General features: G+C 47.4%; 2 protein-coding genes across 2 annotated transcripts; one reads left to right on the forward strand and one right to left on the reverse strand.

Moving 5' to 3' along the window:
- Nucleotides 1-1255: 1255 nt before the first annotated feature.
- On the forward strand, nt 1256-3308 carry LOC102524771 (interleukin-23 subunit alpha). Its single transcript, XM_006218588.4, has 4 exons — nt 1256-2069; nt 2287-2388; nt 2900-3046; nt 3147-3308. The coding sequence occupies exons 1-4, from the start codon at nt 1905-1907 to the stop codon at nt 3306-3308; spliced, it is 576 nt and encodes a 191-aa protein (XP_006218650.1). The 5' UTR covers nt 1256-1904.
- Nucleotides 2517-16757, reverse strand: LOC102545696 (signal transducer and activator of transcription 2). The gene is made up of 24 exons (XM_006218585.4): nt 16582-16757; nt 14438-14581; nt 14129-14282; nt 13677-13781; nt 13412-13501; nt 13245-13320; nt 12724-12809; nt 12411-12559; nt 10002-10160; nt 9802-9894; nt 9526-9585; nt 9101-9121; nt 8774-8867; nt 8576-8623; nt 8412-8495; nt 8167-8265; nt 7930-8065; nt 7773-7825; nt 7566-7660; nt 6799-6935; nt 6464-6646; nt 6170-6227; nt 4897-5231; nt 2517-4463 (listed from the first exon to the last, which is right to left on the reverse strand). Exons 2-24 carry the CDS (start codon nt 14566-14568, stop codon nt 4321-4323), a joined length of 2589 nt encoding a protein of 862 aa, XP_006218647.1. The 5' UTR covers nt 14569-14581; nt 16582-16757; the 3' UTR covers nt 2517-4320.
- Between the last annotated feature and the right edge of the window lie 682 nt (nt 16758-17439).

Genomic DNA, 17439 nt, shown 5'->3' on the forward strand with positions numbered 1-17439 from the left:
AGCCATAATTTTAACCACCTGGGGAAACTTCAGCTGGATTTAGCATCTGGGTATCCAACTGGAAAGGCCTGCATGGGAGTGTCTTGTCAATGTAATTTGCATAACGGTTGCGGTCCTGCTGACGTCAAGGTCTCCTTGCAGCTTCAGGTCAGATCTAGTCCTGGAAGTAGTTCCTGTCACACAACAGTCCCACAGTCGCCCCACCACTCTTGCTTCCTACCCAGCTCCCGAAGCACCAGGAAGTGAAACAAAGCCCCGTGCCTCCAACTCACCCTTGTCCCTCTCATCCCATCCCCCAGGGCTCCACTTCCTCCTCCTCCTTTTCACCTTCCATCTCCTATCCTAAAGGGCTCCCAGAATGAGAACCAGAGGTGGTAAAAGCATGGAAGACATTATACAAAAGTGAGGTGATCTCCCCTTCCCCCTCCCACACCCCACCTCCAAGGTCTTTATTCCGTGTGTATCCACCAATGTAAGAAGAGGCAAACCATTTCTCACTCAAACTGAGATAACCTCTCTAATGCTGGAAATGTTTATCCAAAGAGTGGATTTACCACAGAGTCATATTTGAATCAGAAGTTTCATTGGGCAGTTTTACATAGTCCTAAGGGAAGGAAGACTTTTCTATCAAGGGTAAATTTCTCGGAGAAAAAGGGTCAACCTCTTGGGAAGGCTTTGGGAGCCATCTGTGTGGTCATTCATGGCCTCATTCTGACGTCCAAATTGTCCTGGGACCCTCCACTGGGGTTGGGGCAGTCCCAGATTTGGACCACCCTCCACTCCCACACCCGACCTCACACTCTCAGATGTTTCACTGAATGTTGCATCAGGGATGGTGATGAAATCAGTGTCAGCGGATTTTACCCATGGATGCAACAGGCTGAAGGACCAGCCAGAGTCATTGACACTGTGCACCTTCAACTACGCAGAACTCCCTGACTTCCTAGCCATGGGGAAGGGACTGGGTGCTGAAATATCTAAGTTGGATTTCTAGCCTTTGCTTACACTGGTGTTCCCCACCCCCCCAAAATCACCTGAATCCCACAGAGCCCATGACACTTGAGCCACGAAGGCTGAAGAATCAGTTGGTTCTTAGCCACAGCTCTCTCTCCAGCAGCTCTCTAGCCTCCAGAGCGAGACCTGAAGTGAGGGAGCAATAATACCTTATGCTGAACTTATGTGGCTTCCCAGTTCGCAAAGTGTTTTCTTATACATTCTCTCCTAGTGGAAAAAACGCTTCCAACAGAGAAAAAGAAGCCCCTTTATTCTTAGGTTGAGGGCATCAGGTGGGAACCAAACTTCATTCCAAACTGAACTTGCCATTCTATTGTGAGATAAATGAATGCTTCTCTTTTGGTTTTTAACTCAGGCAGGAGGAGGTGAGGAAATCAGAGCTGGTTTGAAGGGAGGGAGAATATAGCTTTGAGAGGCAAAAAGATGAGGGAAAGGTTAAACAGGAAGGAACTTGAGACTTAATTCATTTAAATATTCATTACTCCAACCCCCCCCCCCCCCGCAGCCACTTCGATTCCTGGAGAGCATTACACATAAGTCTCATCCCAGGCCTCCAGCCACAGCAACCACACGACTCATTTCCCCTGGGCTGAGGCTGCATACCTGGGCTCCCCAAGGAGAGGGATGATGCAGGGAGGGGAATCCCACCTGCTGTGAGTCACCTGCTAGTATAAAGGGCGGGTCTTACAATGCAGGGATCTTAAAAAGAGACTCAGACAAGGGGAGAAAATCTACAGGAAGCAGCTCAGAAACTTGGTGCACAACAGAGGGAACCAAACCAGAGACACACAGAACAGAGAGAATCAGGCTCAGAGCAAGGGGAAGTGGACAGAGATTCCACAGGGACTGCAAGGCACGGAGCCAGCCAGATTCGAGAAGCAGGCAACAAGATGTTGGGAAGCAGAGCTGTGATGCTGCTGCTGCTGGTGCTGCCCTGGACCACTCAGGGCCGGGCTGTGCCGGAGGGCAACAGCCCTGCCTGGGTTCAGGGCCAGCAGCTCTCACAGCAGCTCTGCACGCTGGCCTGGAGTGCACATCTGCCAATGGGACATGTGGTGAGTGGCAGCCTCTGGGACCAAACAGGAGCCCATCCAAACTCTCCAAGGCTGCAGTGGAAGACTGTGGCCTGGGGTGGAAGCTGGAGGGTTGAAGGCCATCAAGGGGTAAAAGAGGACAAGGGGGTTGGGTTCCAGGGGGAGTCAGGGCCTGAGAATCCAGGTGGGGTTTGAAAGTACTTATTTCTTCATTCTTCTACCCCCTCCTCCATTCCAGGATCTACCAAGAGAAGAGGGAGAAGATGAAACTACAAATGGTGTCCCCCATATCCAGTGTGAGGATGGCTGTGATCCCCAAGGACTCAGGGACAACAGTCAGGTACTAAGATGAGGCTGAGCCACAAGGAAGAGGGGACTGGGGACAGAACTGGACACCATGGTGAATTTGTAAAAGTTGTATTTGTCCTTGTCCATTCAGCCTTCCATAACCACCAACCACAGACTGCGTAATTTATAAACAAGAGACATTTATTTCTCACAGTTCTAGAGACTGAAAGTCTGAGATCAGGGTACCTGCATGGCTGAGTGAGAGCCCTCTTCCAGGTTGCAGACTTCATGTATCCTCACATTGTGGAAGGGATTAGGGAGTTCTGTGGGTCTCTTGTATAAGAGCAATAATCCAATTCATGAGGGCTCCATTCTCATGACCTAATTATCTCCCAAAGGTCCAAACTCCTAATGCCATCATGCTGGGGGTCATATGAATTCTGTGAGGACGCAAATATTCAGGTGTCAACCATGCCTAAGAATGGCAAACATCAGATGGGTCTTCGGTAAATAGAGTGATTAGAAGGTATCTGGTGTTTTTCATGGCTTTCTTTTCTGTCCAGTCCTGCTTGCAAAGGATCCACCAAGGCCTGGTCTTTTACGAGAAGCTGCTGGGCTCAGACATTTTCACCGGGGAGGCTTCTCTGCTCCCCCATGGCCCTGTGGGCCAGCTTCATGCCTCTTTGCTGGGCCTCAGGCAACTCTTGCAGGTATGAGCTAGGGATCTGGGGTGGGGAGGGCTTGCAGGTGTCAGGGCCTGGGGGTTGAAGGATCTAGAATCCTCTCTGATTGTGTCCTGTGTCATTTCAGCCTGAGGGTCACCACTGGGAGACTGAGCAGACTCCAAGCCCCAGTCCCAGCCAGCCGTGGCAGCGTCTTCTTCTCCGCCTCAAGATCCTTCGCAGCCTCCAGGCCTTTGTGGCTGTAGCTGCCCGGGTCTTTGCCCATGGAGCAGCAACCCTGAGCCCCTAAATCCAACAGCTTAAGGGTGGCACCCAGACCTCCATGGCTCAGCAATGCTACAACGAATCTATCAGCTTAGACACCTGTGAGCCCACAAGTTAATCAGTTTAGTAATTTTATGGGGACTTGCTCTGTTGAAAAATTACCAATACTGACTGACTTACGATGCTGCCTTAGGACAAGGTTGAATATTTATTACATGGGAAGGGAAATTTGGGGATTATTTATCCTCGTAGTGGTTTGGGGAGGAGGATTATTTATTATATTTATAATGAATTATGTACTTTTTTCAATAAAGACTTATTTATGTGGATAGCTGAGTCTACTTTCTAGGCTTGTTGGGAAAAAGAAAAAATGGAAAAACAGGGCCAAAGCACTACAAAATATAGCCTTCTACTCTGCAGGGCTATGGTGGAGAGGGATCTTTCCTCATGACTCCCTGGGATGTAGAGTAAATGGGATCTTTTTGGCCTTAATCCCTATATGGCTAAGCAAGTTGAATGAGATCACAGAAGGTTGTGATTAGGAAGCAGGGCTCCGAAGTGTGGCCCTCTTGCTCCCTGACCCAGGGTTTCCTTCCCTGCTTTCTTAGCCAAGAGTATATATTTCACCAAAGACAGTAGTCCCAATCACTACAGGATCAGAAGTTCTGAGCAGAAAGGGCATCCCAGGAAGATGAAGTGTGCACCAGGTTAGCCTTATCAGCTACAAAAATGTTGAAATCCTTCTGTACTAAAAAGCCACTGCCCTGAGCCCTCCAAGTACCTCTGAACTGTCCTGGCCTGCCCCCGAATCCCTATACCTCCCAGCACAGCAGGCAGCCTCCAGGATCCTTGGAACTATGGCCAACATCTGTTCTGATTCATTGGTGACTCTTTCTTACCCATATTATGCTTCCACCTCTCATTCCAAATCCCAGGGTTAATCCAGCTTTGAAGGGGCACATGCCTGATTTCACATCCTCATGATGTGAGGGGTAGGATAGGCAAAACATATGGAAATAACAGAAGAAACGTAGTTCCTAGTAGTCAGAAGGAATCAGGGGCCCATCCGTGTAGAAATGGCTGGATTGGAAGATGTAAGTTTCGTCCATGTTGTTCTGGCTCGCCAACAGTGGGTCACCATTTGGCATGATTTCATCAATCTTCATACTGTTTCTGAAGACTAGATAGTCCAGAGAAAAAGTCAGGCCCTGATCTTAGGCAAGGAGTTCCCAAACCAGCAGGAAAAAAGGGGGGTGGGGGGAAGGCAGCAGAGGCCTGGCCTGAGAGGTCGGGCAAGGGGAGGCATGTACATTTCCTAATAAAAGCAACCCCAGGGAAATAAGCCTTTCTCCAATAAGGAGCTTAGAGCACAGCCTTTTTCTGTAATGGGTGAGGGAGGGGAGATGGGAAAGGGAATGTGTCCCCTCTTCCCTAGCCGCATCTCATCACTTAGTTTCTGGGTTTTTTGGTGGTGGGGGGGGAATAATTAGGTTTGTTTGTTTGTCTGTCTATATTTAATGGAGGTACTGGGGATTGACTCTAGAACCTCATGCATGCTAAGCATCTAAGCATGCACTCTACCCCTGAACTATACCCTCCCCCTCATCACTTACTTTCCATTTCCTCAGTGTTCAAGTGTCTCAGATCGTGGGGCAAATCCGGCTCTGGCACTGGCTGTGAAATACGCGCTAGAAGAGGCTCCTCTTTCAGTCTGGGTCCTGGGCTTGGCTCTGGGACGCTCTGGGACACCTCATTTAGTGTGGGCTCCAACACGGGCTCCAGAGGGGACTCCAGGGCTGGCCCCAGATCCAGCCCTGTCTCCAGCAGCGGCTCCAAGTCCAGGCCCAGCCCTGACTCTGTCCCTGGTACCAGCCCCAGATCCAACTCCAATGACTCCAGTTCTGGCTCCAACTTCAGCTCTGGCGGTTGCTGCAGCTCATCCACCTGTCTAGACACCCCAGTACAGAGAGAAGCAGGGCTCAGTGGTTTAGGTGAAGTGGAGAATGGTAGAGCAAGCAGAGGCTATCTCTCTAGTCGAAAAAGGCAACAGAGCAGATGGCTTAAGAGCCCCGGCTTTGGAGTTAGGCTTACCAGAATTTAAATCATATTATTTACTAGTTTGGTGACGTTAGGCAAAGTGACCTAACCTCTCTGAGCCTCAGATTTATCATCTGTAAAAAGGGAACAATACCTCATAGTACTTGAGAGGCAGCATGATGGTTAAAAGCAGGGCTTTGGAAATTGACAGACCTGGATCACTGATTAGCCATGTACCTTGGACATGCCACTTCAACGCACTAAACCTCAGGTTTCTCAGATGAAAACAGTTAATAACAGTGTCTTCTGCCTCATAGGACTATTAAGAAGATTCAATAAATGAGAAAATGAACACAAAGCATTTAGCCCAGTGCCTGGCACATAGTAAACTTTCATTAAATGTGGCTGTTATCATTACTGACTCAGATGGGTTCCCATATGGATTAAATGAAAAAAATGTTCTAAAAAAATCTAGTACCATGCTTGGCATCAAGTAAGTGCCCATTAACAGCAGTGATGATGACCATTTTTTAAAATGTGGGTACTGGAGATTGAGCTCAGGACCTTATTGTGCATGCTAGGCATTCACTCTACCACTGAGCTATACCCCCCGCCCCCAACCCCCTGCCGATCAGGACCATTATTATCAGAGAACCCTTGCAGAGACAACCTAAGGATGGCAGCAGGAACATAGAGAGGAGAGAGACCAGAAGACCAGGAAAAAACCTAGAGGGTTGGAGAGTATGGGTCAGTAGGAGAGAAGGCTGGAGAGACAGGAACTGGGCAGGTTTGGGTCACTCTATGAGCCAAAGAGGGTTAGGGAGGATGGGTGAAGAGTTCATAGCTCACCTGTTAGAGACCACAATGAGCTTATGCTTCAGGTATTTATTCCGTTCCTGGAGATTAACTGTGGGGAACAGACACAGGAGGAGGGGGAGGTCAGTGGATTGGGCACATAGCCCCTGGGTCCCCCAGTGCAGACAGTCCTGACAGTCACGTCTCCCAGCTAACTAGCAGTGTCCCATGGACAAATCCTTTAATTTCTCTGGAAATCGGTTTTTCCACGTTGGAAGGATGGAGTTGGATTTGTGGATGCCTGTGAATCTCTGCAATCTTCCAGTGACGCATATCAATGATCCTCACCTTTCTCCTGTTGGTAGCAGCCAAAAGCCTCATCCCGGGGGATTCTGGGGTAGAGGAAGCGTAGTGGGTTCTCAGGTATGTTCTCCTCGGTGAGCAGCTGGTAGTGGCTGATGATTTTGGTCAGCGGGAGTGACTGCAGCACCTCCTTGGTGAAGGGCTGCACAGAGTATATGAGCACCTTATCTGGAGAGTGGATATAGGAACAAGCAGGCTTGAGGGAAGAGGCTCCCCAACCCCAAACCTGCCAAGGGATTCAGGACAGAGCCAGGGAAGCCAAGGGCAGGCAGCGAGGCCGAAGGGAGAGGCTGTGGGAATGGCAGGGCAGAGCAGCTGACCATCATCTTGGTGCTCCACCCAGGAGCAGGTAATGCCCCCTTCCGATGTTTCACTGAAGCGCAGCAGAAAGGTGCCAGAGATGGTCTTCTTCAGCAGCCGGCGCTCCTGGCTTCGGCTCACAAAGCCCATGATGCGTCTGCAGCACAGAGAGCAGCTGTGAGGCCCTCTTGTCTCTCTGCTCCCCTTGTACAGGGAAAGGGTGCCAGGTTTTGGCCCTGGCACTGCCAAACTGTTACAAACTTTTCCATGTTGGCCAAGTCACTTAGCTTTCCTGACAACATCCATCTCCCAGGGTTGGAAGAGGTGTGAAGATTCAGCGAGGTCACACAGCGAAAAGCATCTTGTAAAAGGCAGAGTGCCACACAAATGAGCAGGCAGTGTGGAGGAAAGAGCATAGGCTTAGGGTCAGAGAGGCCTGAGTTCAAATCCCAACTCTGCCCCTTGCATGAGTCATTTAACGTCTCTGAGCCTTCATTTCCTCACTTGAGGGTGGCAACACCCATCACTCAGCAGGGTTGTAAGAATTATGTGACAGAATTCAGAAAGAGCACTCAGCAGGCTCTGGAACACAGTGCATGCTTGACTAATGCTGGCTACGAGACTATTATTGCAAACGTGGTGGAGTGTGACCTTGCACCAGTTTTTGCTTTCTCCCCCTATTTGCCACATGAGGGCGCACAGAGTCCACTCTCAAGCCCAGAAAGGCACCTGGGCCTTGAGAAGGGTGGGGGCGGCGGGGCAGGTGGAGAGAGGCCTAAGGCCTTACCCATCTTTCCAGAGATCCTTCAGGTGGTCATGGACCAGGTCCAGAATCTTGTCAAGCCACGTCCAGAACGGTAGCTTGCCAGGGGGGCTCTCTCGCTGAAGGAGGAAGGGAAAGACGGGAAGAAATGTGGAGTTGCTCCTGGTGAAAGGAAGGGCTAGTAACTGGATGGGGCGTCAGGGTCTAGCTGCACAGGATGCAGGGAGTTACCTTAGTGAAGTCAGCCCAGGACAAAAATGCATCCTCAGTCCTGGAGTGATGCCCTGTGTGCAGACAGACAGTTCAGATGACGGGAGGAGGCAGATAGGAAGGAGGGTGGGGGCACTAAGGCTGTGGAAAGGCTGAGAGAAAAGGAGAATGTTTGTACCAAACAGCTTATCCCTCAGCATGCCGAGCTGGTCTGGGTCGAGGCCTCGGCCAATGTAGGAGGAGAACTGCCAGCTAAGAGCGGGGCCCAGCAAGCTCCAGGGGGCCTTGGGGGGGCCGGAGAAGAACAGCTGATTCTGCAGAGGCGGGAGGGACAGGCTGGCTCAGAAGCAGTGCCCTCATGCCCCACTTCAACTCCCCTCTTGGCCACCCTTCACCTGTTGGCCCCATCTCCTACCTGGGGGTCTGAGCTGAGCAGATTGAACCACAGAACTGAAGCCCAAGCAATTGAGAGTTGGTTCATGTTAGAAATAATCACCACAGGGAGGGTGTCCGTCTGGGGAGGAGATAGGAATCACAGAAGAGGGATGTAATGCTTCCAGCTGCAGACATTTGGTAAGGGCCAGGTAATACCCCACCCTAAGAGGTTTCTGCTTCACCCCTCCTTATGCTTTCCCCCCAGTGTGTTTCATTTTCACTTACTTTCAGTTCCTGCTTCAGACCCTGATAGGTGTATTTGACTGTGAAGCTGATAATGTGCAGTTCCTCTGTCACGCCCAGTGGCCCCTGGGACAGCCCAAGATACAGTGATCAGAGAGCCCTTTGGCAAATTCCTCCTGCCCCCCAACCATCTGTCCAGGCCTCACCTTATTGCTGCCCTTTCCTGAACCACCTGAACGCTGCTCCATCAGATTCTGTGAGTTGAGGGGAAGGAGAGGGAATCCTTGAGTGGGACCCCAGGGCCCCTGGAACCCTTGCTGGTACCCTCAGGACTTCCCAAGGCCTGGGAACTTCTCCCAGCCTGTTCCATTGGACTAGAAGCTTAAGATTCCATCCCTTCTTACCAGATAGTTGAAGTCCCAAATTAAGCCCTGACTCTGCCCTTTCTCGGGGGTCAAAGTTTTCTGTTTTGAGGTCAGAATGTTGAACTTCCGGAAGCTATTGCAGGAGGAAGAAGATATATGGAGGTCAGGAGTGGAGTTACTCTAAAAACTCAGCAGGAAAACAACAAAAGCTCCACTTCATTTCAGATCTCCCCTCCTCCCTCTGTCCACACACCACCCGAAATCAACCTCCTCCTTGTTTGTGCCCCCATCAGGGCTGCCACATGTGGTTGTGCAGGTCATGCAGTACACAAATGTTTGCAGGCAGCGTTCCTGTCAGGCACCTACCCTTGTGATTCGGGAGGATTCCTGAAAAAAAATACAAAAAAAAAATCAATGGTAGCAAAATAGTATAGAAGTTAGGAATTTGATTATGGGGATCAGAAAGACCTGGGTTCAAACCCAAACCTGCAGCTCACTAGCTATATGGCCTTGCGCTAGAAACACAAATTCTCTGAATTTGTTTCCTCATTTGAATGGTGCATTGATAATACCTAACACATGGGGTTCCTGTGACAACTAAATTGAGTAGTGGACAAGCTGTGTGTCACACAGTAAGCGCTCAACAAAAAGGATGAGTTATTTCTATGAGGCAGGAATGGAAGGGGGAGAACATCCCTCGAGCCCTGTTGTGGAGAGTAGGGGTCTCCTCCAACCCACCACCCCATGTCCTGGCCACCCTTTAGTCCCACCCTTCACCCACCCCAACTTACCTGTCAATGGAGACTTCCGCGGTCAGAGACTCATTGCCTTCCTGGAGTCTCACCAGCAGCCTGCGGGGGAGGGAGGTAGATGGGAGAAAGTGGACAACCTCAATCTCCTGGATAGACCAGATATTTGAAAAAGATAAGGGAAGAGAATGGAAAAGGTAAGTGGATTGAAGAGAAAAGAGAAAAGAAACACCCAAGGGTAGGAAGATTTGTAAAGCCAGAAAGCAAACAGTGCCGGGGCTAGAAAAAGGAAACAGGGGTGAGTTCTGGAATGCCAACCTTGTTCGGACAGTGAACTTGCTCCCCGTCTTGAGGATGAGGGGTCGATGGGGAGTTTGAGGCATACAAGGCTGGGTTTCCACTACCAACGCTCTGGGGAGAGAGATGTGGCGAGAATACACGTAGGTCAGTATCTGTAAGGGTGGCTCCCCTGATTCCTTCCCTCTGGCCTCCCTCAAGTCCCTCCCTGGCCTCTAGACCTGTGGAGCAGACGCTGCAGCAGCTCTGTGACCTGGGCCTTCCTCAGGTCCACCCCATTCTTCAGAGGGTCGTCCTGATAGCTAACCATGCCACTCAACCCCTTCAGCTCCTTCAGCAGCTGCCTCAGGTGAAACAACAGCTTTGCTCCAGCCGTGAACCTGGGTGACAGAATCCAAGGGAGAGAGAGCCCATGGGTGTCCCAGAACCCCCAAACAGACTTCAGGAGCTCTTCTTTAACTATGGGGAGAGTCAGAAATTGAGACGAAAACGTAACCCAGGAAGCAAATGAAAGATTATTCAACATGGTTCATAATCCAAGAAATGAAAATTGAAGCTATTTTTACATATAAAACTGCTAAGAGATTTATTAACATAATAAACCTAACTTTCATATGATGCTTGATATGTACTACTTATTCTGAGTGCTTTGTACATATTCATGAATTTAATCCTTACAACTATCCCATGAGATAGGTACTATTATTATCCCCATTTTACAGATGATAAAGCTAAGGCACAGAATGATTAAGTGACTTAAAACTAGTAAGGGATAAAGTTGTATGTGATCCCAGGCAGTCTGGCTGCACAATCCACACTTTTAACTTCTGTATTTTACTTTCCCTATAATGAAAAAAAAAATATTGGGCAACGTGGTGACAGGAAAAGAATCATCCACTATATATAAGCAAACAGACAGAGATAGCAGTTTGGAACTATTTTTTTTTAAAGCCTCAAAAAGTGTGCATACATTTTGGAGTATTCCATTTCTAAGATATATCTGAAAGAAATAATCAGACAAATGGACAAAGATAAATGTACAAGGAAGTTCATAGTTTTGTTATTTGTAATAGCAAAATTAGAAACAATTGATATTGGGAATATAAATTATGGCATATTCACATGATGGAATACTATGCAACCATTAAAAACAATGATACAGGCTCAAATTTTTAACATTAAAAAATGTCCAAGAATATTAAATTAAAAACAATTACAGGATAGTACATATATGATATAATTTGACTTCTGTCTAAAATAGATGTGTATTTGTATATATGCATAGGGTAAATCTGGAAAAATGTATTCAAAAGCATTAATTGTGGGTACCTCTGCACAATCAGATTATGCAGATGGGGAATTTTTACTTTTTTTACCTTTTAAGTTGTCTGAAAATTTTTCAACTGGTTTGCATTATATTTATGATCAGAAAAAGCAAGAAACCTTTGTATTAAAAACAATGAAACAAAGAAACAACACAATGACAGCACCACCACCACCAACATAAAAAGGTATATACTTTAACCCAGGAATACTACTTCTGGTAACTTACATTACAGAAATAACTAGGGATGTAAAGAAAGATGTAGCTATGAGGTTACTTATTACAGCACTGTTTAAAATAGTAAGAAATCATTCACAGGCCATAGTTTGCCAACACCTGTAGAAGATAGTGAATATAGATGCAACTGTAATGTAAATACTTATCCTGTACCCTAAGCCCTATTCATCTGTTTTCAATTTACCTGAACTGTTGTGGTATATTTTTAATAGTTTAAATTATAATGAATTTTCTCACGAGAAAATATTTAACTAGGTATTTCTGGAATATGTTGAAGGACACATTAGTTATTTTTTCTACACCACAATAAAATTAATTTAAAATAAAGAGTTTGCTGGAAAACAATAGCAAGAAATTAAAAACAATCTAAATGTCAAAATATAGGAGCTCATTAATTAAATTATGTTACTTCCACGTAGGGAACTATGATGCAGCCATTAAAAGTAACACAGATGGTGGGGAGGATCTAGCTCAGTGGTAAAGTGCATGCTTAGCATGCACGAGGTCCTGGGTTCAAACCCCAGTACCTCCATTAAAAAAATATATAAATAAACTTAATGACCCCCTCTTCCCAAAAAGTAAAAATAAAAAAAAGTAACATGAGTAAATACAATATACTGCTAAGTTAAAAACAAACAAACATACAGGTCTCAAAATGGTATGAACAGTATGATTCTATTTTTGTTTAATAATATTATAGTAGCTACACCTGGATATTAAAGTAATAGATAATCTTCCTTCTTTTCTTTTCTTTTTCTGTTTTTGGCTTTATATTCATTTTGCTGAAAAAAAAGTAAAAAGATATTTCTCGGATGATTAAACAGGAAGTAGAAATCAGACTGTGGATCAGTCCATTACTTTCTCCAAGCAAAGACTGGGCTCCATGCTGCCTGGGTGGTGAGAATGAAGAGCAGAGCTGCAGCCAGACAAGGGCAGGGATCATTCTAGGGAGCAGAGATTAAGGAGGGAAATACCTCTTGTCATATACAGGGCGTTATAACCTACAAAGCACAGAGAGGTAGTTAAGACTAGGGCTGGGTAAGCATGAGGGGAGGGAGGTGCCTCTCACCACTTCTCCAGCTGCTCCAACCCTCCATCCAGTGGGGCTCCAATGCAGGCTTTCTGCTGCTGGACTTTCCACTCCTCCAACTTGGGCAGCAGCAGGTCGACCAGGGTAGTTAATCGGCCTAGCAGAGCTTTGGAGGCATCCAGCACCTCCTAGGAAAGACATAAAGTGAGTACTGAGCACCTCTCACCATCACCCTCCACCATCTAACTAAAGATGAAGAGACAAAGAAGCCAAGGCTAGGAGGCCAGGGCTCCCAGATCCTTCATTTTCCCCAGTTCCCTGCTGCCCACTCCCTCTGTCTTCTGCCTCCCACCTTTCTCCTTTTGTCCAGTTCATTGAGAGTTTCCTGCAGAATTTGCTGCTGTCTGGTCTGATGGGGGTCCAAAGAGGGTGTCCTCGCTGGATGGCAGGAGCAGGAGTGAGAAAAGTGTGCAGACCTAAGGCTCCTCCCCCTCTCCTTCCCAACCTAGACCTCAATCGGAGTCAGGAGAGGGGAATTTTGAAGAGAAAAGAAGGGGAACCAAGAAGAGCACAGGCACACCTGGGCCCTCGGGCGAATTCTGAATGGCCTTGCTAGAACCAGAAGCTGACTTAATCTGCTAAGGCAGCTTCCCAAGCATCTCCTCCAACATTCATTAGCTGTCCCTCAGCCACACCTCCAGCCCAACCTCTACAATGTACCCTGGCACTTTTAGCTTGGCACGACAGCAGGACCACAACCAGTGAGACATAGCCAAAGGTGCCTGTTGCCTACTGAAGCTTTTCCCTGCTGCTCTCTTCCACCCTTGACCTCCCAGTAGGCTCCTTTCTCCCATCCCTCTATGTGCTTCCTACCTGAGGTCTGGGTCTTATATCGGAAGCAGAAGACATCTTGCTGGTCTTTCAGTTGGCTGATGGATTTCACCAGCTTCTGCAGAGGAGATGAGACCCAGATGAGGCTGCTCCCGTGGAAAGAGGCAGGCTGAGCCCTGCCCACCCTGGCTCTTGCCACATCTACCAACCTCCATCATCGTCCTTAATTCCAGGATCCGGGTTTCAATCTCATGCTGCTGGCTCTCCCCGGGTGCTTCAAGGGCTTGCTCTCCTTGCTCCTGAAATAAGAGGCTCTGAGTACATTTCAACTCTGACCTTTCATCCCTGAAATCCAGGCCGGAGATTACATCACAGGATGTGGAGTGATATTGTTCTGAGACAAATTTCCTGAGTTTTTTGCATGGTCCCTCTCTACTCCAGGAGCTTTCAGCATCACCACCAAATTGCTCTCACCAACTGAGCCCTCTGAGCCCTCTGAGCCTGGGTCAGAATTCTTTTCTCTTCCAGAAGGAGATTAAAGATCATCTCAGCCAACTGGGTAGGGCCCTGGGGAAAGGCCTGCAGTAGGAAAAGAAAAAGGATTCATTTAACTCAACTGCCATCAATGAACTACCATCTTAGATCCTCCCCAACAGTGACCTCAGTATTTCCCTCTCCTTCAGGGTCCCAAGCCCTACCCCTTTTCACTACTGGTCTCTCCAACCCTAGCCTCCTCCCAACAGGATCACCTAGACTGCTCTTCTCTCTGCCAGTGATCTCCAAAGTCGAGGCACTGTCCCCTTTTCCCCAGATCTTCCTCCATCCCTTTGAACCTCCAGATCCTGTTCCATGTTCCATACCCTAAAATGTACTCCTCTACACTCAGCTCCCATTCCTACTTTGTTATTCCCAGCTCCTCCACATACCTGAATGTCCCGACAGAATTTTCGCAAGTTGTGCTGTAACAAAAAACGCTCACAGTCCTGGCTGCAGCGGCCACACTCATAGTTCAGTTGGTCCAAGAAGTGGAAGAATAGCATATTAGCCTTGGAATCATCATTGCCCAGTGCAGCTTCCTGCCTGGGGACCAGGAAGGACAAGAATTAGTATCTCTGCAGGGTTTCTACTATCTTGAGGCCTCCCAACTCCTTTTTGCCCCTGATGTCTCCAGGATCCTGGGGGCTCAGAAGAAAGAAATCACTTTCCTCATCCCCTCAACTACCTAATGGCCTTACCAGTTCTGGTCTTCAATCCAGACAGCCAAGTATTGCCGAATGTCCACCGGCAGGAGGCAATCAGAGTAGAGCTGGTGCAACTGATCCTGAAATGGGCTGTCAAGATTCTGCAGCATCTCCCACTGCGCCATTTGGGGCCTGAGCCTGAAGGATGCAGGTTTCCAATTGGAAATTTGGCTGGACTAAATCATTCATAGTCTCGTGACTGTTTATTATTACAAATTAAAAAAAAATTTTCCCTTTTTTTTTTAGGAGAGGAGATAATTACTTATTTTTTAAGTGGGGGTACTGGGGATTGAAACCAGGACCTTGTGCATGCTAGGTAGGCACTCTACCACTGAGCTATCCCCTCCCCTAAAAACATTTTTATATAGACTTGATTCATTTAGAGCAGTTTCAGGTTCACAACAGAATTGAGCAGAAAATACAGAGAGTTCGCACATAACCCTCCCCACAAATTAAAAAATTTTAAATTATACAGGTAAGAAGAAAAATTAGTCTAGATTGCCCCACCCACCCCCAATCTTGGTCCTTTCCCCTCCTCTCCGGAAGTAACCAGTATTATCAGTTTGGTACACATTCTTCCAGGGAGTACTATTTAAGAGCTCCAATATGTAGGCCTTTTTGTTTCAGTGGTAATTTTCAAACACAACAAAGTAGAGGGACTAGCACAAGGATCATCCATGTACCCATCATCCAGCTTCAACGAACATTAATGATATTTCTACCATCTTTATTTCATCTATCTCCCCCAATGAATTGATTTTAAATTTATCTGTTTGTGTTTGTATTCATTTATGCCGGAGTGTTTAAAGATTGGTCCTAAGTATTTACTTCAGCATTATCCCTGCTGGCCCCACGGCTTTGCCAGGGGCTAAAACCTCCTTGAACATAAGTTACACCCTATAAACTGCTCTCCATGTTGGAAGGAGGAGCTCCATTCTAGAAGATGCTTAAATACTGTGCAAGGGTATTTAATCTCAATTCCTAAGATTTTGACATTTTTATGGCCTCAGTCAATCTCTGATTCTTCAAGTGGATTATCAACTTTGTGAGAACTTTCACTCAAAACTGGCTTTTGCCTGTCACCAAGCAGGCTGGGTGGAGAATCTTTGCCTACCTTTCCCCGCCCACTGCCATCTGTCTGTTTAGGAAATCAAAACTTCTTGCAGCCTGAGCCTAACAGAAAAGAATAAACACCCACATCTGTGGTCTAAAAAGAGGTCACATGACTTTATTACAGATCAAATGCTTGGGGTGGGAGAGATTCTTTTCTACCAGAGTTAATAATAATGAGATGCCTTTCTACCTCTGGGAAGTAGAAACAGGGAAAGGAAAGGATTGGCCAGGGGCTCCTATTTTTCATTTTAATTCTTTTAGGGTTAACTTGACTTTTTAAACTATGTACTTGTATTTTTATTTTTTTCAATTTCAGGTACTGGGAGTTGAACCCAGGACCTCCTCCGTGCTAGGAACGCATTTCTACCACTGAGCTATACCCTCCCCCCAGGTATACCTGTACTGTTTTTAAAAAACGAATGACGAGGCCCCAATTCCCCAGGAACTAATCGGCTGACATTAAAAGAGCAAGGCGGCAAGTAAACCGTGAGGTTTAAATATGAAAAACAAAAACAGAAAACCTGGTCTTCCCAAATACATTGCAAATACCGAGGTTAAGGACTGTAAATTCATTTTTCTCCAGTTATCCGTCATGTTCTCAGGCACATATTGCGTGCTCAACAAGCTATTCTGAAATGAACTGCATTTTATATGTGACCTTAGGCAAATCGTTTCACCTTCCTATACCTTACACTTTAACAAATAATGATACATTTAGGCATTGTTTTTTGGGGGGTTAGGATCAAAAATAACACAGACCAGAAGGTAAAAGCGTTGGCTAAGACACTGAGTCAGTGCAACAATGCCAGGTTTCGGGTCTTGGAAGTTACAGGGTGTTTGGGGAGGTGGGCTTTGGGGTTGGGGACCTAAGTTGGACAGGAGGATGCGCAGGCGACAGCTCCTATTTCAACCTGGGGACAGAGTCTTGACTCCTTCCGGGCGTACCCAACCAGAGCCTGCCTCCCTTCACAAGGAGAAACTCGCGCCTCCACCCTCACCCCTGAGCGCCCTCTTAGGGATCGTACCTGGTCAGGGTCTCAGCCCCCGCTTCCTCCAGTAGCTCCGGTGCAGGCTTCCGGTCCCCAGAGGGAGCTCCGGCACCAGGACCTCCTGCGACGCCCTTGGCTTCGGCCCGCCTCTCGGGACCGCCCCCTGTCGCAAGCTTCTGTGAGCTGCTGAACCTCAAAACTCGCCATTCCCAGCTGGGCACCCGGACACTGGCTGCCATTCAGCCCGTTTCTTCACCAGGCTGTGAGCTCATTGGTGCCAGCACAACTCCTCCCTCTCCGCGGGGCGGGACAAGCTGAGCCGAAACCACACCTCCAGCCGCGGCGATTGGTAGAAAAGCTCAAGTGAGCCCCGGGCCTCCGGAGGGAGGAGTCCAATGAATAGAATAGCCAAGGACTGAAACAGCTGATTTCCGAGAACCCGCACCACAGGACCAGAACCGAGACTAGCTCAGGACCTTGGAGGCACTATGCCAAGAAGCGAGACGGAATTTCGACACTTTGGGACAGGAAGGGGAGGGCTTAAGTAACGACAACAACAAGAACAACAGAAACCTGTTTATTGATGGTATCGTGCTAAGCATTAGTACAACGTATCGTTTTTAATGTCCGCATAACCCATTGAAGTGAAAATCATCCTCACTTTAGAAATCTTAAAAACCGAGTTTGGAGAAAGAATTTAAGTTACTAGTCAGCGATCACTGAAGCTCTAACAAGTGGAGCTTGGATTCAAAACCAAGTCCTCAGCCAAACTGCAAACTTTAAAGTTCCTACATTTAACAGCACTGCCTTTCTCCTTGATAATGTATCAGAGATTTGGATTTTGAACACACACAGAGCTTGTCAGAATACGAGATCTAGTAATTGTGTTTACCA

The sequence above is a fragment of the Vicugna pacos genome, chromosome 12 (genome assembly GCF_048564905.1).
Source record: "Vicugna pacos chromosome 12, VicPac4, whole genome shotgun sequence".
Classification (NCBI taxonomy): domain Eukaryota; kingdom Metazoa; phylum Chordata; class Mammalia; order Artiodactyla; family Camelidae; genus Vicugna; species Vicugna pacos.

Excerpts from the sequence above, each read along its gene's own strand:
- LOC102524771 (XM_006218588.4), top strand. The coding sequence starts at position 1,905 with ATGTTGGGAAGCAGAGCTGTGATGCTGCTGCTGCTGGTGCTGCCCTGG. Across the intron at positions 2,070-2,286 it reads ATCTGCCAATGGGACATGTG|GATCTACCAAGAGAAGAGGG; the intron begins GTGAGTGGCAGC and ends CCTCCATTCCAG. Across the intron at positions 2,389-2,899 it reads GACTCAGGGACAACAGTCAG|TCCTGCTTGCAAAGGATCCA; the intron begins GTACTAAGATGA and ends TTTTCTGTCCAG.
- LOC102545696 (XM_006218585.4), bottom strand. The coding sequence starts at position 14,568 with ATGGCGCAGTGGGAGATGCTGCAGAATCTTGACAGCCCATTTCAGGAT. Across the intron at positions 8,496-8,575 it reads CAGGAAAGGGCAGCAATAAG|GGGCCACTGGGCGTGACAGA; the intron begins GTGAGGCCTGGA and ends GGGCTGTCCCAG. Across the intron at positions 6,936-7,565 it reads AAGGATCTCTGGAAAGATGG|ACGCATCATGGGCTTTGTGA; the intron begins GTAAGGCCTTAG and ends TCTGTGCTGCAG.